This window comes from Diabrotica undecimpunctata, chromosome 2 (assembly GCF_040954645.1).
Source record: "Diabrotica undecimpunctata isolate CICGRU chromosome 2, icDiaUnde3, whole genome shotgun sequence".
Lineage (NCBI taxonomy): Eukaryota > Metazoa > Arthropoda > Insecta > Coleoptera > Chrysomelidae > Diabrotica > Diabrotica undecimpunctata.
In genome coordinates this window covers 24,545,070-24,568,884 of record NC_092804.1, presented here as the reverse complement: position 1 = coordinate 24,568,884, position 23,815 = coordinate 24,545,070, and the positions used below count along the sequence as shown (strand labels likewise).

Here is a 23,815-nt window from a genome sequence, read left to right as displayed (position 1 = left end):
GCTAGGGCCATAACTAGAAACAGAACATTTGACGAATGGAAAGATTTAAAAGACTTCTTATTAGATGCTTATTCTGAACGCCGAACTGAAGGTCAGTGGCAATTGGAATTACATTCCTTACGTCAGATGCCCAGTGAAAATGTAATGTCATTTGCAAATAAAGTTGAAAATTGCTATATAAAATTAATAAATACACTTGATCCAGACTTATCTCCAGATGCAAGAAATGCATGTACTAAACTCTTAAAAACTCAAGCACTAAATGTCTTTATTAGAGGATTAAACAAAGACCTCTCTATTTTAATCAAAGCCCGAAATCCAGATTCCTTAGAAAGAGCTGTTGCTATAGCAATTGCCGAAGAACAAGAACAGTTATCAAGACAAGAAATTTTCAGACCATTCTGTAATATTTGCAAACGAAATAACCATTCCTCAAATAACTGTCGATATAAAAACAATTCAGATAGAAATGTTAGACATCTTCAAAATTCTAGTTTTCAAAACCCAAAATATCCTAATTCAAATCTTCAAAGGTCAAATTCTCAAAATCAAAATTATAAACCTTCAAATTCAAATTCCAATTCTGATTTTCCTCCAAACTTAAGAAAAGAAAATACCAACACTTCCCAACGTTTTTGCAGATACTGCAAAAAACCAGGTCACGTTATAGAAGAATGTAGAAAACGCGAATTTAACAATAAAAACAAAAATCCAACAAATTCTTTAAACTTCCAGAATCCTCGACAACCAACGGTCGATTCTCGAGGAGTTCGTTCAGTTCAGGCCGTATCACAACCATCAACTTCTCAGTCACTTCCTATGTAGATTTACCCTTAGTAAATAATTCTAATCCATCCTCTTGCAAGTTTCTAATCGATACAGGCGCAGATATTTCTTTAATTAAATATTCAAAAATACTAAACATTCCAAAAATTTATTCTAAGTCTATTACTCTACGAGGCATTGATAAAAATGTCTTAAATCCAAATAAAACTATATGTAGTTGTAACGTAAATTTCAAGATAAAAGATTTTGTCCAAACTCATGTTTTCTATGTCGTAGAAGACGATTTTCCTCTTCATTTCGACGGTATATTAGGTAGCGATTTTTTTGAAATAAATAAATGCCAAATTGATTATAAAGAAAATAAATTAAACTTTAAAAATTGTTCTATTTCAATCGAATATATAAAATCTCCATTAAACAATGACAATGACGAATTTCTGAGAGATCAAAATATCGAGACAAGTTCTAATATCGATGAAATATTTCCTTATGATGCTAAATCCATAGAGGATCATTCTTATTTAGAAACCAATGATATCCAAATAACCTTAAGTAGTGAAGAACTACTATCCAATCCAATTCAATCTAAATCTAACTCTAAATCCAAAGAAAATTCAAGTCCAAAATGTGTAAAATCCACTGAGATATGCACAAATAAAACTTGTAACTCTTCACGAAATCATAAATCAAAATCCTGTTCAGAAGAAAAATCCTGTTCAGACGATCTTATACTAAATCAAAACTCTAATTCTAACTCAAGAAGTAATAAAACTATTCTATCCGCAAGAACTGAAACAATTGTTCAAATTAAAGTAATAAATAATGAATTAAGCGAAGGATTATGTCCCGAACGCGAAATCTTTAAAGGTGTATTTTTATGTCCTAGTGTTGTTAAAGTAAAAAATGATTTCTTTTTAACCTCAATCGTAAACACTACTGAAACGGATGTTGAATTAAACGATATTCAAGTAGCAATAGAAAAAATTCCAAATTTACAAAACAATGCAAATATACGAAAAATGTCTTCTTATAAAGATAATACGAATTCTAACAGAATTGCTAAATTAAAAAATGCCTTGAGAACAGATCATTTAAATAGTGAAGAAAAATCATCTTTAATTTCTATTTGCAAGGAGTACAATCATATCTTTTATCTGGAAGGAGATCAACTTACCAGTACAAATGCCATAACTTGCAAAATTCCTTTAAATTCTAATGTACCTATTAGCACTAAATCATACAGGTATCCTGAAGTACACAAACATGAAGTCGAAACTCAAATAAAAGGTATGCTAGATCAAGGTATTATCGAAGAATCAACTTCGCCATGGAATTCGCCCCTTTGGGTTGTGCCAAAAAAGGCCGATGCTTCAGCAAAGAAGAAATGGCGAATTGTTATAGACTATCGACGACTAAATGATATTACTATAGGAGATTCATTTCCACTTCCGAATATAGTCGATATATTAGACCAATTGGGTCATTCAAAATATTTTTCAACAATAGATTTAACATCAGGATTTCACCAGATCAAAATGGATCCTGAGGATTCTCCAAAGACTGCTTTCTCAACTCCGTCTGGACATTATCAATATTCACGAATGCCATTTGGATTAAAAAATGCTCCCAGTATTTTTCAAAGGCTAATGAATACTGTCCTCTCAGGAATACAAAATTACAGATGTTTTGTCTATCTCGACGATATAGTCATTCATGCCGATACATTAGAAAATCATAATAAAAGATTAAAAGAAGTATTCGAAAAATTGTCTACATTCAACTTAAAAATACAACCAGATAAGTGCGAATTTTTTCGTCGCGAAGTAATGTATTTAGGACATTTAATAACTGAATTTGGTGTCAAACCGGACGAAAAAAAGGTATGTGCTGTTACAGATTTTCCTATACCCAGAACACAAAAAGATATTAAGAGCTTTTTGGGTCTCACTGGTTATTATAGACGCTTTATAAAAAATTTCAGTGCTTTAACACAACCTTTAACAAAACTGCTGAGGAAAAATGTTGAATTTAATTGGACAAGCATTCAACAACAGTCATTTGAGAACCTGAAATCAATACTTTGTTCAGAACCAATACTTCAGTATCCAGATTTTACCAAACCCTTTGTCTTAACAACGGATGCTAGTAATTATGCAATAGGGTCCATACTTTCTCAAGGTAAAGTACCAGATGATTTACCTATTGCTTATGCTAGTCGTACCTTGAACAAAGCGGAATCAAACTATAGCACAACAGAAAAAGAATTACTTGCAATTGTATGGAGTGTTAAACACTTTAGACCATATTTGTACGGAAATAAATTTTTCATTTATACGGATCATAAACCACTCACATGGCTATTTAATGTAAAAGATCCCGGATCAAGACTCGTTAGGTGGAGATTAGCATTAGAAGAATATAGCTATGAAATTATTTATAAACCAGGTAAATTAAATCAAAATGCTGATTGTTTAAGTCGTCCTCCTTTAACCATATCTGAAACAAATATTTGCGAAGAAAACAAAAACCCGGCAACAATCACCTTACAAATAAACAAAATGAGTAAAGAAAATAATGACACTTATTCACAGTTCTTATCTAAATCCGAAACTATATTAATAACAAATGATAATATAAAAGAAACAAATGAAAAGATTACATCATTTTCACAAAATTTAGCATTGTTTGTTTCCGTAGATTTAAATTTTAATGAGATCGTTCAGAAACAAATAAATAAACAATTCAGTCATATAGAAAAATTGAAAGCCAAAAATCCAAGACTAAATGACATTATATATATTTCTGATCAAAATAAAAACTTTTATTACATATTTATAAAAAATAATTATTGGGACAATACCTCTTATGAAGATATATTTAATTCCCTAATAAAATTAAGAGACTGGTTATTAAACGATAAAATATTAAAAATTTGCCTACCCAGAATAACTTTTAGCTACGATAAATTAAGTTGGGGAAAAATTAGATCTATGATTAGATTTATTTTTAGAAAAACTGATATATCTATTATCATTTATCATGATATACTAACAAATCCTGAACCTGAGGAAATAACTACAATATTACAAGAGAATCACACTAGTCCTACGGCTGGACACTCTGGTTTTCATCGGACATACAATCGTATAAAAAAACATTTCAAATGGAATAATATGAAAAATGATATTAAAAACTTTATAAAAACCTGTGAATCTTGTCAGAAAAATAAACTCGTTAGAAAAAAATTCGTAAAGCCCATGGAGATAACAACAACAAGCTCAAATCCATTAGAAAAAATATTTTTAGATATAGTAGGTCCTTTACCTTTAACCGAGTCAGGTAATAAGTTCATATTAACATTACAAGATGACTTAACAAAATTTTCTCAAGCTTATGCAATTCCGAATCATGAAACCAAGACTATCGCTGAAAATCTGGTTCGTGGATTTATTTGCAAGTTTGGAAAACCCGATATAATAGTTACTGATCAAGGCCGAGATTTTACTTCCAAATTATTTTCTCAAATCGCCAAGCTTTTTAAAATCAGACATATAAATTGTACTGCTTATCATCCAGAATCAAATGCTGCATTAGAAAGGAGTCACGCTACTTTAGCAGACTACCTTAAACATTATATTAAAGCTGATCAATCCGATTGGGACGAATGGCTAGATTTTGCTATGTTTTCATATAATACAACTAATCATACTTCAACCAAATTCACACCATATGAACTAATATTTGGATATACACCTAATCTACCTAGCAGTATAATACGACCAGTAGAACTCAAATATACATATGAAGATTATTTAGATAATTTAACACTTAAGCTTAGAAAATCTCATGAGTTAGCAAAAACGAATCTATTAGAATCTAAAGTAGTCAGTAAAAAATATTATGACCAAAAGATTAATGACACCGTTTTCTTAGAAGGACAATTAGTATATCTCCAAAATGAGCAAACAAAGAAGGGTCAAACCAAAAAACTTACACAAAATTATAATGGACCTTATAAAATTCTAGAGATAAATTCTCCTGTCAATTGCACAATTTTAGTAAATAAAAAACCAATAAAAGTTCACATGAATAGATTGAAACATGCTTTTGTTTCAGGTATGCAATAATATGGCTGACAAATAGTGAACAAATTCACAAGAAATATACCAATACTCCTATCAACAAATCACCTGGAATCTATTACGAACACATAAAAAATGTTCAATTTATTGAAACTCATTGGAACATATTAAGTCATATTCCTTTACAACCTTTTACAGACAAATTAAATTTTGTAGATCTCACCTATCAAAAAACATTAAGACTGTGTCAAAACAAACCAGTTCTTATTGAATTACGATTATGCGATACTTCACTAAAACTCTTAGGACAAATCATACCTAGACTCTTTCAAGATGAACAAACTTTAAAAAACATAATTCTGCATGAACATTTTAGACCAAAACGCGCTCTATTTAATGCAATTGGATCTGTTTTCAGGACCTTATTCGGTACCTTAGACAGTGATGATGTTGAAAATTTCAATAATGCTATTAACAAAGCTGAAAGTAACGAAAATCATCTTCTTGATTTACTAAAACAACAAATTCATGTAGTAAAAGCCACGATTGCAAATTTTAATAACTCTATTACAAATCTAGACCGAAACAAAGTGATTTTTGATAAAAATTTTGAATCAATTACCAATTACACAGATAAAATGAATAATAAATATTTTAATTTAGATTTAAAACAAAAAATTGAAGAACATTTTACCTTACTAACTTTCTTTATAACAGAATTACAACAAGAATATTCTACTTTAATAAACGTTATTCTATTTGCAAGAAATAATAACCTTCATCCTTCTGTTATAACACCTGAGCAACTAATTCAAGAATTATCTAAAACGGTAACGCATTTACCTAGTACATCGACTTATCCATTTCCATTGACTATCGATTATGCTCATAAATATTTCGATATCATTTTACTTAAATATATATATTTTGATAACAAGATTTTAATTACGGTTAGTATACCTTTGGTTAGTAATACTCCTTATTCTCTTTTTAAACTAATATCTCTTCCTATAATTCATCCAACATTAAAGAGACTTACCTTTATTCTTCCATCTGTCAAATATCTTGTTCTTTCAGAAAATAGAAACATTTATGTTACTATTGATACATTAGAAGACTGTTATTCATTAGATGAAGAAAAACTTATTTGCAAAAATCCTGATACTTTCCGATTTACACACACTAATCCAATTTGTGAAACTGAATTGTTAACTTCAATAACAAACATACCATCTAGTTGCGATACTCGTATAATTCAAACAGAATATGAAATTTGGCATAAATTAAACAAACCAAATTCTTGGATATATGTTTTACCCAAACCAACAGATTTAACTTTAAGCTGTCAGACTAGTACGCCAATATCTATTGTTCTTTCAAACACAGGTATTTTTTCTACTTCGAATAATTGCAAAACTTACACCGGATCAACTATTTTGATATCTGTCTCAAATCCAAAAGAAAGTAATTTTCAGTCTATCATTCCAGATTTATCCCTTCCAGAAGTCTGTTGTGATGATATTAAGATAAATAATGAATCCAAATTACACCTTGTTCCCTTACAATTAAATAATCTCGATCGAGATGCATTAAATTTAGCAAGCCATAAACTAGATAATTTAGAGAAAATGACCTCAGAAACAAATATTAATTTTTCAGACACAATAAAAAATAGTTCTTATTTCACTTATGCAATCTTATTTTTGATAAAATGTATGTTACTTTATATTTTATACAGGATAATTAAATATTTTTACCGACGATTTCGTAGAAATCCGTCACATAGTTGTCAACAAATTACAAATTGTTTAACACTAAATATATGTCAAAGTAAACGAAAACATGTACATGAGACAGATTTAAGTATAGATTGTAAACATAATAAAGACAATAATTATAGTGAATCCAAAAAGTGTGAAGAGACTAGTTTCACAGAGACTACACCGATAAGACGAAGTGAAAGACTATCGAGACTAAAAGAAACTATTTAAATGTGTTAAAATAAAATAATAATGTATACAAATGTTTTATACCATTTAAATGAAAATTCATTTTACAATTATTTTCATTCTTACAAAAGGAGGTGTAATGTACCTACCTACTCACATGTAAGATAATTAAAGTATCTATGTATTTCTATATAGTTTTTAGTCACCTGGTATATGTTATTTACAATTATGAAAAGTTCTCATGTATAATCACTAATAATTATTTGCTGTTAGAAATCAGAATCAATACTCTTCATAAATATTTTCCTATTTAGAATAAATAAGTTTCGCTAGTTTATTCACCTAATACTTCGTATCTATGGAATAATAATAATTTATTTCTCTTATTTCTTTGTTCGATAAGCTATCCGTATTTGCTATTTTAATATTAATATTTGAGTCCAATCTCTTGTACTCAAATCCATCCAGAAACATCGTTAAATAATTGTAGATAACAGAACTTATATATTCATAGTTTTAAGAAATAACAAGAGGGTGTAATTTTCATCCTCTAATATAATAAATTTATACATGTCAATATATTCTGTTTAATTCCAAAACAAAGAGTTAGTCCGGAGAAGAAATAAACGCATAGTATTCCATAACACTATTACGAGATCATTTTATCTGCTAAACTTATAAATATTATAACATTTTGCGGCATTAGGTTATGACTTAATTTTCTGTTTTTATCAATGTCGGAAATGACTTCTAAAAATAGGAGCATCATAGAATAAATAAAAAACTATGTAATATATTGTATCCTTCAATCTAGTTTAGAACAAATTTAACAGTTACTTCTTCGATACCAATGTAAAAACGCAACGATTTAACCAAATTAGATGATACTCAGTACTCTAGATTATCTTACATAATATACAAATATACAAAAGTAATCCACGGCAACGTTTATCTGTTATCGGACGGCGACGTTTATCCCATATCACGCCCACATCTCTGTCGATTCTGAGCAGCGCGATCGCGTTCATTTTGTGTGCCGTGCCACAAACATTCTCCATCCTTTGTTGTGCTACAATGTTTGTTCTGATATTCTTCTATTTCCTTACACTTATCGTTGAGTCATAATTATTTGGCTATTCTACACTTATTTCGAATATTTTTGTCAATTGTTCGATACAACTCTAGATCTTTAAGTTTAAATTTTCGTCTCCTTTCCATCACATCCAAAATTTCGTCTGTTATCCATTTTTTCTTTTTCTGTTCTCTTCCAGGCTCAGTAGATATTCGTAAACTTTGATGGTCGCGTTCTTGATGGAGTTCCACTTGTTTTCTATTTGACAATCAGATTGAAATTCGTCATTTAATGCACATTTTATATTTTCTTGAGTCTCTGCATTCTGCAATGTTTCCAACTCAAATCGTTTACCTTGTTTTTTGACAATAAATCTCTTAGTGATTGACAATCATTGACTGTTGACAATCTTAAATGAAAGTGGTAGACGAGTGGGTTGTGGTCAGAGGAAATATCTGCACTGATATAAGTTGCAGTGGTAGCATTTCGATACCTTTTATTAACTAGGATAAAGTCTATCTGATTTCTAATGACATTGTCGGTGTTATGAGCTAGATATTTCTCAGTATACATGGGTCTTAGTGGTTAGCTCATAAAATATATTAGTAATAATAACTATTTTTTTCTGCAGAATTGTACCAATTCTGGTACAAGACTACCCGTCAGCACTCATACACCAAGTAGCCAATACAACATCAATTAAGGATAGAATCCTCACCCTCAGCAGGAGGTATGTCCTTCGCACTATAGCAGGCACAAACAACCGAGCCAAACAAATACTTAAAACTAGGGTTCCTAAAAGAAAAGTTTCATTCCCTCCAGCATGACTTCTTCATAACACTGCAAACGAACTTTCTGATGAGTATTTTGATATACAGTATACTCATAACGAATACGGTTATTACGAGGTTTCGCTTATAACGAGTTACATTAGATGTTCCGTGAAATTTCTATACTATTAACTATAACCCTCTATAGCGAAGCAAATTTGGTTATAACGAGAGAAAATAAGATAGAAAAACGTGTTTTTTTACGTTTTTGGCCCGGCCGTGGCTATAAATAAATACCCTTTTTAAGTGCCGCCCGCCTAATAATAAGAAGGTCCTAATAGACAAGATGTGAAAAGTGCTTTAAACGTTGTAAGAAACTTTATCCAAAGACAAAACGCAAATGAAAAAGCATACAACTGTTTCACATCTTTAGAAAATATGATAGATAATAGATAGAATACTGGACAATTTAAAGCAGTCAAAAATGACAGACTTCTTCCAATTGCAGAAGCAATAGTTTATGTTATCATTGAAAATACGCTTTATACAGATTTTTTGTTTTAACGTATATCATTGACAATAAAAGTAAACAACTTTTTTTCAAAAACGCTATTCAAACAATATTTAGCATCTTATATTGCTCCGAATGGCTTCACTATAGGAAGTTAGAGAAAGGAATAGGAAGTATGTTTTAGAAAACTACATATTCATATGTACCTATGCACAGTATTATTGTTGTTTGATATAACGAGATCGGCTTATAACGAGGTAATTAGTCTGCCATTTCAGTTCTCGTTATAGAGGGAGTCTACTGTATTATAATCAAACCCCATAAAATATCGCAGCTAACAACTACAAGCCAAAAATGCTAATTAAGAGCCGTTCCTAGTATGGCTGGTAATAACTTGAAGTACCTCCCCTTGACTTGTTTTGCTTACCAACAATTCCTCTTGTGAGTGAGTTCCTTATCACAATACGCCACCTTCTGAACCCCAGCTCTCTAGCACTCCACCACTACACCACCACACGCATATCACCCTTACGTTTACCACACCCGCTGGTGTGGTAAAAAAGGAGCACTCTTTCCTTGAAGAAGCAGAAGCCTAAACAAGGTAAAAACATGGATTGATTGATTGGTGTTTCTTTGAAATTTTCAAAATATTATTTAGTTGGGCATAGAATTCTTCTATTTGATCTTCAGACTTACCTACTATTCACGCGTATAAACCTGAATCAGATTTATATAAGTATGTTGTCCTCTCACCTTAAGCAAGGATATCAAAATCAAAACTGTATATGTAAATACAAAAAAAATAACATAATATAATCATTTTTATCCCAGAACATGGCCGGATGACCAATAAAATGGGAAAAGGGAGCAAAACAATAGTAAGTGATTTATTTCAATGTTTAAACCAGACGGTGCTCCGTGGAAAAAGACTGCAAAGCTAGAATTGCTTATCTTGCTGAAAGTTCAAGGTACATCATTTTGTATTTACGTGTATCTTAAGATACACATGTGTGTGTATGTGTGCGTATTTTTCCAGAGGTGTTTAAAGTGTGTTCAACACACTTGAATTTCTCATCAATAATATCATAGTATTATGAGTGTATTTATGAATCTGACCTAGAAATAGAAGTAGATTGTATGAAGATTTATTTCGCTCTGTATGATGAAAATAATATATACAAAATTTCAAATTCACACAGCCTTGGACTATGAGTAGATTGTATAAAACACTTTTCTTCTTGTATCATATATTTAAAACCAATATTTTAGATAAAACATGGTTTACAATTTAATATACATAACAAAATCAGGTGATTGTTGTCAAAGTCACCTTATTAACCATCATTCTAATCGAAAATGTAAATAATCCAATGAACAATAACACTCTTCCTACGTTAGAGATTAATCACTGACGTAAAGGAATAAAAAGAAACTAAAACATAAAAAATAAATATTTCTCAATTGATTGAATGATGTTCTGTACGTAATACTTTTGATAGTTTTCATAATTATTGGATTATCTGTTCTTAAAAAAACTACAAAGTATAGCAGAGTTCTATAGGTTTCCAATAAATTACACAGGAAAACGATGAAAAAACTGTTTTAATTAAAACATCTTATTCTTATTTTTTTAGACTGCTAAAACCAAATATTAACCTTATTAAGCTGTATCGCCTACTATTTACACTTGAATTTATTAAATTTTGTGATTTTTTAAAAATTTATCTGCTTTTATATAGTTCAAATGGAATTGTAAAAAAACTTGTATTGGATGTAGACGAGTTAGCAACACTGCTGAAACACATTTACTATCTATTCAAAGCTGATATTTTGTTTAACGTCAACCTAACCTCACTTTCTGGTTTCCTGTACATGTGCTCAGTAAAATAATGTCTAACTAGCTGACCCGGCGAACTTTGTTCCGCCTTAATGGCAATAAATAAGCAGATTGTGTTTTTTTTTATTGGAAAAAATACAAAAAAAAATTAAATAACTACATTAATCATTCATTATTATTTCTGTATTTTAGTACATAGGTTGCTCTTCACTTAAGTACCTTGTGATACACGACATTTTTTGTTTTATTATCAGGCGCAAAAACAAACAACGCAGATGGTCTTCCGACCCGTGAACATGCCACGTATAATTGACCATGGGAAAAACATGAATGTTCTAGATTTAAATCACAAACTTTTAAGGATTGGCCTTGTGATTTGTTGATGGTCATGGCAAATGCAAGACGTATCGGAAATTGAAGTCTTTTAAATTCAAACGGCATATCGGTTGGGATCATCGGGATCCTCGGAATGAGAACTTCCTCACCTTTGAATTTTCCTATCATTATCGTAGCGTAAATTACATTGTTCATCAATTTACTAACCACCAAATGCGTACCGTTGCACAGTTTTGGTTGGTTTATGTTTCGAAGCATGATTACTACGGAGCCAACCTTTAGGCGTAAATTGTGCGGTGGTAAGCCAGGCACGTCCAAAGAGTTTAAAAATTCAATTGGATAGTTGGTGGCTTCATCTTCATTTGTGACGCAGTCAATAGATTTGAATGAATGCATTGTTCCAATGATCTTATTTTGAATTATGTAGTTCAGGTCATCTACATCTTTATTCTTAGCCGCTAAAATTGCTCGCTCACTCAACCATTCATTATTTTTGTAGTTAGAAATAATATTTGGAAATACATTGTTGATAAGTTCGTCTTTGATGAGACAAAATTACAGAAATTATTTGGAAATGATATTAATCCGCTCGATTCATCGACAGGTACTTGACCATTACCGATAGTCAGCAATTGCTCCGAGAAATCTTCAGCAGATGTATCATTAAGCAATGTAACTCTCATGTTTGTTGTCAGCTGCAGTTTCTTCACATAGCGCCATAGATTTGACGATTTGAGGCAAGCGTTTATTTCATCGGCAGCCGTAGATCTTGGAATTACTGGCAGTATTTAGCGGAAATCGCCAGACAGTAAAATCATTGCTCCTCCAAAACATCTCGAGTCATTGCGTAAATCTTTTAATGTTCGGTTAAGTGCTTCTAATGCACGTTTATGCGCCATTGTGCATTCGTCCCAGATGATGATTTTCGATGCCGCTAAATCTTTGGCCATTGCTGAGTGTTTTGCAATATTACACGTTGGTTCTTCAATAGTTTGAAGATTTAACGGTAATTTGAATGCTGAATGAGCCGTACGGCATCCTTCTAACAATGTGGCTGCTATTCCAGAAGAAGCAACTGCAACCGCTATGTTGGATCTCGCCCGAACAGTTGCTAAAACTAATGACATAAGGAATGTCTTGCCAGTTCCACCAGGGGCATCTAGGAAATATAAACCACCATTTTCATCAGCGATTGCCTTCATTAAAGTATCATAAACTTCCTTTTGTTGGTAATTCAACAGGGGTACATTCCTTTGAACTACTAAATCTAATTCTTGGTGATCATATTCACGTTCCCGTTCCAATTCTCGATTAAATGCGTCATTCATTTCACGATTTGGCGCTGGCATTCCTAACCTGATTAATAAATTACCGCACATGAGGTAACACATATCTTCGATCAAGAGTAAAGCACGATTAAGTATCTCCTCATTCATCTCAATATCGTGATTTCTGGAACTGACACGACTTTGATGTAAAATATCTTCTGACATACTATCCTTGTATTTGTGCCACAGGTTACATGGGTTTGATGGAAAACATGTCGAAATTATGATAGCGAATAATGTGCGTATCTGACTTGGAGATGCAGAGATAATGGCTTCAGCGAACATTTCATGTCAAGTCACACGGGAACGCTGTCGAACGGGATAAAAAGTATCCTATGTCCGTCTCCTGGCTCTAAGCTACCTCCTTACCAATTTTCAGCCAAATCTGTTCTGCCGTTCTTGAGTTATAAGTGGTGTAACTAACACGACTTTCTTTTATATATATAAATTGTGGTTGTAAGAACTCTGCTGACAATTTTTACTATATTTGTGGGGAGTTAAAAAGCACCAAAGAAACAATACAGACTTTGTCAAAAAAAGGTTTATTTCTCATATATTGGAACTAAGCTTGTGAACAGGATAAATTTTGGGCCGGACATAAGGTATGTTATGTTTGTGTTAAGATCTTCAGAAATGGTCAAAAAATGAGAAAAAAACCTTTACGTTTGCTGGTACTATGGTATGGAGGCAGCCTAGAAATAACAACGATGATTGCTACTTTTGCAGTATTGATATTACTGGCCATAACCCGAAAAACAAAAAGGTAATAAGCTACCCACCTAATGTCCACCATCGGACCAGTAGGGCACGATGTACATTTGCCCATACGCTCCAAATGATTTGAATTCTGTTCAAACTGAAGTGTTTTCTAATTTACAGTTAGAGCTAGATGAGCCAGATGATAAGGAGTTCCAATGTACTACAGAAAATATAGAGCCTAAACTATTTACGCAGATCGAGCTTAACGACTTGGTTAGGGATCTTGGGTTAACAAAAGAAAAAGCTGAATTGCTTGCTTCTAGACTGAAAGAAAAGAACTTTTTAGTTTTTAACATTTTTTGAATAAGAAGGTGATTTAGTGTACTGCTCAGACATTCCAGCTCTGATGAACGAGTTCGGTGTTGAATACAAAAAAGAAGACTGGAGATTGTTTATTGATTCATCCAAAGCTATATGTTTTATTACACAATGGTAACACTTATGCATCTATACCTGTTGGTTATTCTGTACATGTAAAAGAGAGCTATGAAAACTTAGAAATAGTGTTGAATAAAATTGGCTATTCTGCTCATGGTTGGATCATGTAGTGATTTAAAAGTAACATGTTTTATCAAATTTTCATGTTTCTTGTGTGAATGGGACAGTCAAGCTAGGGATCGACATTGGTGCAGGAAGAATTGACCTGTGAGGGAGTCTTTAAAACCCGGCGAGATGAATATTCTCCGCAAAATCCTTGTAGTTCCTAAAAACATTCTCCTACCAGTTCTACATATAAAGTTAGGCCTCATGAAACAGTTTGTAAAGCCATTGCCCAAAGATAGACCTTGTTTCAAGCATTTCTGCCAAAAGTTTCCAAAAATTTCAAAAGCTAAATTTACAGAAGGCGTCGTTATAGGACTCGATATTCGAAAAATGATGTTCGACGTGAACTTTAAAACCACAGTGATGATAAATGACAGAGAAGCATGGGTATCATTTAAGCAAACTTCTTAACTAACAGTTTAAAGAAGTTAAAGAAATTAGAATGTGTGATGAGTCTAAAAGTTCACTTTTTAAATAGTCATCTTGATTACTTCCTGGAAAATTTGGGAGACGTTAGTGATGAGCAATTTGAGCCTTTTCACCAGGATCTTAAATTGATCAAAAAACGCTACCAGGGCCGCTGGAACACCAACACGATATGGGACTACTATTGGTCACTTCACAAAAAGCTATACAAGAAGCTTCAGAGAAAAAGAGAAAGGAAGTATAAACCAATTCCATCTAACTAGTGGAACTACATTACTACATTGTATCATTATTTCAAATAACCTACTGTAAATAAAAATTTGGATAGTGATCTAACGTAGTGTTCCCATAATTTTACCATATACCAGTTAGGGATTTTAAACTATATAACAAAAGACAGGTTGTTAAATTACTATTAAAAGACTCTGAAGTTTCCAGAGCAACAACTAACACATCCACGGAAGAAGCTAAGCTACCTGAGGAAAGTAATGCCAAACGTTTAGAACGGTTCAAACAACAAGAAATAGGTTAATGAGAATTAATAGTAAAATTACGGTAGAAGGTATCGGCATAGCTCGCAACAAAGAAAAAAAATATAATCAAGTATGTGTATAAGATGGAAGGCAACCGTATATACGTATTTCTTACTATTGGTCGTTTTCAGTACGGTGTTATTCCTTTCCTCAGTCTTCTAATATTATTCCACAAATTGGTCACATTGCTCCTATAGTGATCCTTTCCCAAGTTAACATGTTCCTTTTCTAACTTGGCTGCACCGTACTGAAGACGACCAATAGTCCGAAATACGTACATACGGTTGCCTTCCATATTATATATTTTTTTCCTTTGTTGCGAGCTGATACCTTTTACTTTTATTATATATATATATATATATATATATATATATATATATATATATATATATATATATATATATATATATAATTTCGATTCATTTATTTGTAGCAATAGATGGGCGATTATTAATAATAAAAAACTGTTCTGGCCAATCTTTTTTAAATAACACTATACGAGACATATTTTATGCCATAAGCAGTAACAACATAAAAGTATATTCTTTGATCACATGATATCCTTTCTTTTCTACTCTAACATGCTTTTCAAATTTAATAAGGTAACCAACTACCAGGACTTGCCTTGTTATTATATTCTCGGGTAATAATTTATATTGTATCTAACAGTCCGTTTAAATTACAATCGATATGCTTTTCCTTTGAATATAATCGTATCGTACTTAATAATTGTGATGTAAAACTAATGTAATAATCATTGCAGTTAGCGTAACAGAGTCAATAATAATTATAGTTTTGTTGTTACTATGTTAATATGTAAATGATATGGAAAATTCGATAAACTAGATCAAAAAAATCTAAGGATATGGTAAATTAGATAGAACAAAATTTAACAAAATGTTATGGTTTCTTTAATTACATAATATGTATAATCTAAGAATACGAAAACTGCACAGTTTTCAGCAAATATTAAATATTGCATACTAATTTTTTGCATACTCTGGTGTGTGTGTACAAGAAAACATATTTAAATATTTATTATAGTTTTATATATTTTAATAAAGAATCATTAGCTTAAACAAAAATGTAATGAAACAAAGTAAAAATCAAATACTTTATTAATGAAAGTATGCAGTTGTTCCTGGTTAACTAAACACTTCATGTTTGAAGAAAAAGATGTTAATTTTATCCTCAGGTCCGGTTCGACTGCAAATGGTTACTATATTTATTTTTGAGGAAAACCGATGTTGGAAACTGTTCACGCCACTATCTATTTTAAGTGTATTTCATGCATTTTTTTCGATGCGTCCACCTAGCAGCGTATGCAGATATTATGCCATATGTGAAGATAAGAGAGCTAAAAGCATTTCAAGACGACAGCACCTTTAATCTAAGGACAGCACACAAAATACGAGAAACGAGATCGGTCATCCAGCATAGCGAGCGGGACATAATACTTATTAGCGGTCATATATTAATGTATTGTGTTAATTCAAATAAAGTCAGTTTTTCACACGGAGTTTGATTATTTACCAGCGGCACATTCGAAGTGCAAATCAAGTTAAATTCAGAAACCCTCATAAATCACACTTATAGGTCGTAAAAAAAGGAATTGGAAGCTTTATCGCTTTTTCTGCTAAAACTGGGTACTATCAAAGCCAAAAATCTATCAGTGGTATTTTGTCAAATATGTCTTTGAGTGCCCTATCACACGATAGTTCAATTATTGATAATTATTTACTCAATATCTAAATCTGGAAGTCCTGTCTCGGATTCAACATCCATTGTAGTAAATGGATTCCTTATCCATGCTTTGTTGCTGTGGATGGGGGGAAAGTATTCCTTAATGCCATATTTAAATTGTTCAAGAAGTCAAAAATATTACAAAGATAAGCTACCTTGATTAACCAATTGACATCATGAAAACTGTCTTTAAATTGAAATATTGCATCCCTAGCCGTTGGTAGATGTTGTTCTAAGAATATTGAAATTTCTTCCTTCAATTCAATAAGTCTTTTTAAAAAATTCCCTTTTGATAGCCAACGCACTTCACCGTGTAAAAGAAGATGTTTATGTTCAGTTCCCATTTTTTTTAACAAAGCAGAGAATTCTCGTTTAGTGGGCGAGATTTTATGAAGTTGATAAACGTGTAAACAAGTACGGGTTTACTTGTATAATTGATAGTTATATTTGCTACAAGTTCATGCTTTTTTTGTGTTAAACTCTATTAAATCTTATCCCGTGAATTGAGACATTTTAACCTTTATTTGGAACATTTATCTTTAACTTTCAATGAAATATTTTACGTTTATTTACATACGTATTTACTATATTGTAAAATAATTGTAGTTTTGTTTAACATTTGTATCTATATATAGTTTATAATATAATATTATTTGTCTTATATACAAATTTTAAATAGAAATTTATATAGTCCACTCGCTTATTATTTTTCTATGGTAATAATAGATACCCATGCAAAAGGGAGAAACCAGCGAGTTCTAGATTGAACATATATATTCTCCTCTCTTTCTGATAGCCTTATATGCTATATAAACCTCATCGTATGTGCAGAAAGCAACACATTATAATAAATGGTATAAAAGGTCATTAAATTATTTTCTTCCAATTCTATATTTTATAGCTTTATAAGGGATGAAATATGTCAAAAAGTGTTGAAAAATGATAAATAGGTATACGTTCTATATAGATCTACAAATCTTTTTCAAATTATTACAGGCTTTATTTTCCACTTTTATTGGTTTTTTGAAAAATAAATGGGTAGTTTACCCCTATAAAAACAATAAGCACATATCGGCTTAAGGGAGATTTTGATGTGGAGCGTAAGTAGAACTTACTTCCAAAATTTTATAAAAATATATGCTTCTTCAACGAAATCGGAGGTTAAACCTCATTTTTACTGGACTACTAGTAATACTCAATGTATTATTTTTATAGTATAGCATTGTATAGTATAGCATAATATAGTAGGATGACAGTAGAGTGATATATTTACATTAAATCTGACAAATTTAATATTTTTCAATTTTTAGAAAATTTTTGTTTTGAAAAGAGTATTTTTTAAATTAAGGTTTTATCAGTGCGTACGTTTTTGTATTACGTGAGTATCATAAAAATGAACCCGACATAATAACTTTGTTTACAACTCTGATAATCTTATTGTATTAATTTAGAAAAACACCTAATTTGTGAAAAACAAATATAAAACAAACACTGACTAAGCGTGTTCTATGTTTTTGTGTAGAAGTGGATTTGATCCAAAGTCTCACGTAAACAAATAAGTAGCGATTTGTTAATCTTAGTACGTAATGCATTATATAATGTTATGAATGGTAAAGAAAATATGTATTTTTTAAGGGTTTTTCTTCCTCTAAATTTAGTACCAAGTCCTGTTCATCCTTAAAATTACAATCTTTTCCACATGTAAGAATCATATAAATAACTTAGTGGTCCTCGAATCAGTAATACACATTCATTTTATGCCGTATTTACAAGGTTTCTGCGGCATATACATTTTGAAGCTGCAGCGGCCTCTGAAACCTGCATTTCTTCTATGGTTCATACACATCCTGACAATTCTGAATAAAATTACCACACATGAAGTAAATTGCAGCTGTAGGATCTTTTTGTTTGCGCATTTCTCTGGAATTAGTAGGTCATAGAACCGCAACGCAGAAAAAAGAACGGAAAATCGTTTTTGTTTCATTAGGGCTCTAAATCATATGTCACGAACCGTCTCGTAGTATCAAAAATCTTTTCAACGTTTCAACGTGGTTTGCATTGAAAATTGAAGAATACACAAGAAGTCTAGGAAATATTAATTCTATGAGATCCATTTCGCTAACGTTATAATCTACTTTTTGCATTTTGAATAATAATTTTCATTCCTTTGGTGTAGCTGCTCTTTATCCAAGTTCTACATCATTGCTTTTTAGTATAGAAATTTTCGTTATTATATTCTGTTTTCTTGTCCGAGACAATGGTCGGACCTTACATTTCTTCATTCCTTGCGTTGCATTCCTTACAATTCTTCATTCTTTTCTTTGACAAGACTTTGAATATGACAAAAACAATGACAAACACAGACGAATCCAGATGTATAATTATAAATATCAGTGAGATAGAACAAGTCCAGGAATACGTCTACCTAGGTCAAATCCTGAAACTTGACAAAGAGGACCAAAGTGCGGTAATCATTAGAAGAGCAAGACTGGGAAGGACAGTCTCCTCTGGTAAAGATCCTTTATAGATTCTTCTTCTTCGTTTTCTTAATTTTCTACTTGGCATTCCTCTTTCTTTCTAGCTTGGATTGTCAACGTATACGGAACCCCCATTTTCGAATTGTTCGGTGGTCAGTGTCACATTTGGCTCCTCTCTTTACTTGTTAATCCGTAACCATCATGGCAAACTGTACTTTGCCCTCTGCTGCTTTTAAAAGATTTGTGGTTGTTGTGTTGAAATACGTATGTAGATTTTTCAGCCAGGAAATCCTTCGCCTTCCTGGTTCTCGCTTTCCTTCTACTTTTCCATGTAGAATTAGTTGCAGCAATCCATATCTTGTCCAGCTGAATTAGTCTTTGTCCATTATTATTTGTTACGTCTTCTCCAAAACGTCTATCATTTGTAGATGATTTTAGATGAAACATCAACAGAATATGCAGTTACGGTGCTGCTATAACCACCTTATTACTGTAAACATAACAGCAATGAACTATTCTGGGCTCACATGAAGGAACAATTGGCAAAACGCTACAAGACATGTAAACTCCTGTAAAATTCCGGAAACTCGTTACGATAGAACAAGGCAGCGGCCTCTGGAACCTGCATTTCTTCTATGGTCCATAAAATGATAATGTCTTTGGGAAATGACAAATGAAATAATGACGCTATCTAATCCGAAGAGAATGACATATTTATTAAGTTATAAACTTATGTTTTCTGCCACTGAATGCCGGCGTGCAATTCTGGATTAAACCTTAAGGCTTGCTCATTTGCATTTTATGTTTATTGCATTTATATTAATAGTAACAAAAAATGTGATATGAAAAGACTAAAAGATAAGGAAACAAAGGAGAAAGTCACAAGGATTCTTCCAGAAAAGCTAAGTAACATGAAGCAACCATATGATCCAGAAGAATCACTCCAGAATATATGTGAAACCATTAACAAGATCAGAGAAGAAGATCTAATAGAAAATAAAGAGAAAAGAAAAAGTTGGATGAATGACAATATACTGCAACTCATGGAAGAAAGAAGAAAATCAAAGAATAATAAAATAATGTAATGTAATGAAAGATTATTTCATATATGACTAACATCTCAGCTTTTCTTAGAAAGTAGGCTGGGTTGTTCGACAATATAAACAAACTTCTTTGTTAAGAGGAAGGGTTTCTATTTAACTAAAGAAAGATAATAAGGGCAAGGAACATATTGTGAGCTATTTTGTTGTTAAGAACAGACATGACAAATCGCTTGGTTATGGGTTATTTTTAAGGCATCTAGCAACGTATATAGACATAGGTGGCGTGAAAGTAATTTTCTAAGAGGAATAATTAAGGAAATTTTAAACATGCTTCAAAAGTAGAAGGAAAACGCGGACCAGAAAGGCGAAGAATTTCCTGGCTGAAAAATCTACGTACGTGGTTCAATACAACAACCACAAATCTTTTCAAAGCCGCAGTTTGCAAAATACAGATTGCTATGATGGTCGCCAACATCCGAAACGGATAGGCACTACAAGAAGAAGAAGCACTTATATTATTTTCTTAAACTCACATTTATGTCACATATAAAAGTGACACAACAAGGTGTCGATATTTAAAACCTCTCTGCTTTAATTATTCGGATCGAGTATTATAATTTTATTAATACTAAGAAGTTCAAGTTGTCTGTAAGACTTTTTTAAAGCCAAATAAAATATTAATTACGTCTATAGAGTGTATCCAATTTAACGGTTTGTTAAAAACAGTATGTACTTAAATTTACGCAACTATAATTTCGATATTTTAAGTATCCCATTGTTTCTTCTTTCCCTTACCAAAAAAAATATTTCAAAAAAAATTATTAACAATAAAACACCTACACGTGTAACGCTGTTTGCAATATTACTAGGCTTTACTACAAATTGTAGTAAACAAGTTGGTATTTATCTAAATGTTTATCTCTGCGCATAAACAGAATACAATAGATCCCAACCTCGACTTAACTCACCTTGACGACCCTGATCTTCACTTAAAAGTTCGTTCATAGCTGAAATCAGTGACCTGTACATCCACATACTATATGACATATTTTTCATTTCTAAACCTAAATCTAAAAATAAAAATAATTGAGATGAAAGTTGACTTTGTAATAGTGCCAAATTAGAGGATTGTTCATATTTACTAACGTATAACGAACTTTGGCACCAGCTGGATATTATTTTAAGAAAGTTGCCAGACTTTTACGTCGAGGAATTTTCCACTATGAAAAAGTTTTCATTTATATTAATTATATTCAAAATCTAGGTAAACGTTGCAGCTCCATATTTGGGGAATAGTAAGTATAGAGTAATAGAACAGAGGGAGCACTAACTGAAATGAGCCAAAGAGGCAAGGAGAGTTAGGAAAGATATTAGAACAATAAACAATAAAATTACATAATTAACTCCGCCTTAACTCTTTAAAGTTCAAACGAACTAGACGTAGATCGAGAGTTCTGAGAGATGTTCTGAAAGATTTTCGCGGTTAGTACAATTAAACCTAAAGTTAAGATTAATACTATTACAAAAATTAATATTAAACTCAACAGGCTTCCGAGTTGAACTGCGTCGATTATTACTGCGCCGAGCTTTCGACATCCTCTTTGATGTCTTCTTCAGGGCTTCCTAGGTCTCAGTCTCTGCAGACTGTCCCCAATCTTATACAGGCCAAACAAATCGTAGAATCCAAAATAGTATTTATGAATATTCCATTTCTGTTCGCAATTCCGATTCAATTTCAGCTCTAGGTCAACATCTTCATACAAGTCACAAAATGGATTTTGAAAACTCCAGAACCATAGCCCCATCCGCTTCTATAAACCAAGAATTATCCGAGAAGCCATAGAAATTTAAAAAAGGCCAAATTGTCTCAATAAAAGACGATGACGGCATCCGGTTACCTTAGACCCGGTGGTATAAATGAATCGTCGCTGTTCCCAGTAGCAGTAGTGCATTGATTAGTGATCAGTGTAGTAGTGTCTGGGGGCTCGGGAGACTGAGACCTCGGAAGCCTTGAAGAAGACATCATAGAGAATGTCTAAACTTCGGCGCAGTAATAATCGATGGAGTTCAACCCGGAAGTCTATTGAGTTTATATCGACATTTCTTATGTTTTCTAAACGAGATCTTCTTCTTCTTCAAAGTTCATTTCAGTTCTTAATAGTTTGGCGTTATTTTCCGCGTTATATCCGCACAAAGACAAAAGCACCTTCGGAAAGCAAGATAAGCAAAAACCATACGTTGTTGCAGTTTCGCAACTGTTAATAAACATTTATTAAATATTAAGACTTTATGGTAGTTTTGATTCTCCCCGTATATCAAGATTTCATGTATAAGGGTGCATCTGGGTTAAAACTACATGCTACGAGACGGGCAATCTGCAAAATGACACAGATGTGTATTGGAGATAAGCGATGCATCTACACAATAAAAGTCGAGTTTTATCTCTCAAACCACACACATGTGTGTGCGTTTGGGTTAAGAGTACCTTAAGGACTTTGCATCGGTCCTTTGACCGAGGAAGTCGGTTTGATGCAGAAAAGTTGAAATTAGAAATTTTGTGGTTCCTGTTATTCGTCGCTGAAGACATATTTTTTGCGGTGGCCGGAGTGCCATCTTTTCAATGGGTAAGGAACAATACACCATTAATCTATGTTGCTGGATATATCAAGTACGTACATTGGTATTGTTATTTGATATTTGTTTGGAACTTTATCAGTTGTGCCGCGATCGCGATTGAACTTGATTGAGAACATTTCATTACCTTTATGTAGATTTGTATATTTTTCATATTATAATAATTTCACTATTCTTTTTGTATATATATCACAGTGTTGTGTATTTTATTACCTAATATTAACTCATAATGTGTATTATGAGGATACTTTTGCATTGAGTTTAATAATTTGTTTTTATATGACATATATATTCATATTTTTTATTTTTTGTATATTATTTCTATCTATAACGTGGTATATATACAATCGACAGTTTTGTTTTGTTTATGGTTCTCTTTTTGTGTGTAAGTTTGTACTACATATATTCTTCTTCTTTTAAGTTTATATTCTTCTTTATTTATAATTGTAGGTATATTGGGTTATGTATATTTATGGTTTATTTCACCTCTTTTTAAAATAGAGTTTTATACAGTCCACTTGTTTTCGTTTCTTTTATTTTAATATACATACCCAATCCGAAAGGGGGCAACCAGCGTGTTCTAGATTGAACAAAATATCTTCTCTCCCCCTTCAGGATGACCCCAATTGTTATATTGAGGTCATCGTATGTGCAGAACGCAACATAATGGTCCTTCGAGCCGGATTTTCTTCTTCTTTTTCTGTTTTTTTTGTGTGTATTTGGGGTTCTCTGGTAGTAGATACCCTTTTTCCATGTATTGTTGCGGTTTCCTTATGGTAGGAGCCTTGTCGGTTATGAGAACTAGTTAATATGTCGTTGTTTACGGTTTCCTTATGGTAGGGACCTTATCAATCATGATAACCATTTTATTTGTCTTGCTCACGGGTTCCTTATGGTAGGAGCCTAGTCGGTTGTGATAGCTATTTGTTGGGGTATTTCTTTTATCTGAAAAGATACCCAGTCGTCTGCCGAAAGACGATACCTAG

The 23,815-nt window shown here is 32.1% G+C and overlaps 2 protein-coding genes across 2 annotated transcripts in view; both read right to left on the bottom strand.

The window, feature by feature from the left end:
- Lpin (phosphatidate phosphatase LPIN) overlaps nucleotides 1-23,815 on the bottom strand; it is a 151,309-nt gene that overhangs the window by 93,817 nt on the left and 33,677 nt on the right. The gene's annotated exons all lie outside the window — the stretch shown is intronic.
- LOC140433630 (ATP-dependent DNA helicase pif1-like) lies at nucleotides 11,215-11,739 on the bottom strand. Its single transcript, XM_072521612.1, has one exon. The coding sequence runs from the start codon at nucleotides 11,737-11,739 to the stop codon at nucleotides 11,215-11,217; it is 525 nt and encodes a 174-aa protein (XP_072377713.1).

What these genes read in the sequence shown, in the direction of transcription:
- LOC140433630 (XM_072521612.1), bottom strand. Translation starts at nt 11,739, where the DNA reads ATGCATTCATTCAAATCTATTGACTGCGTCACAAATGAAGATGAAGCC.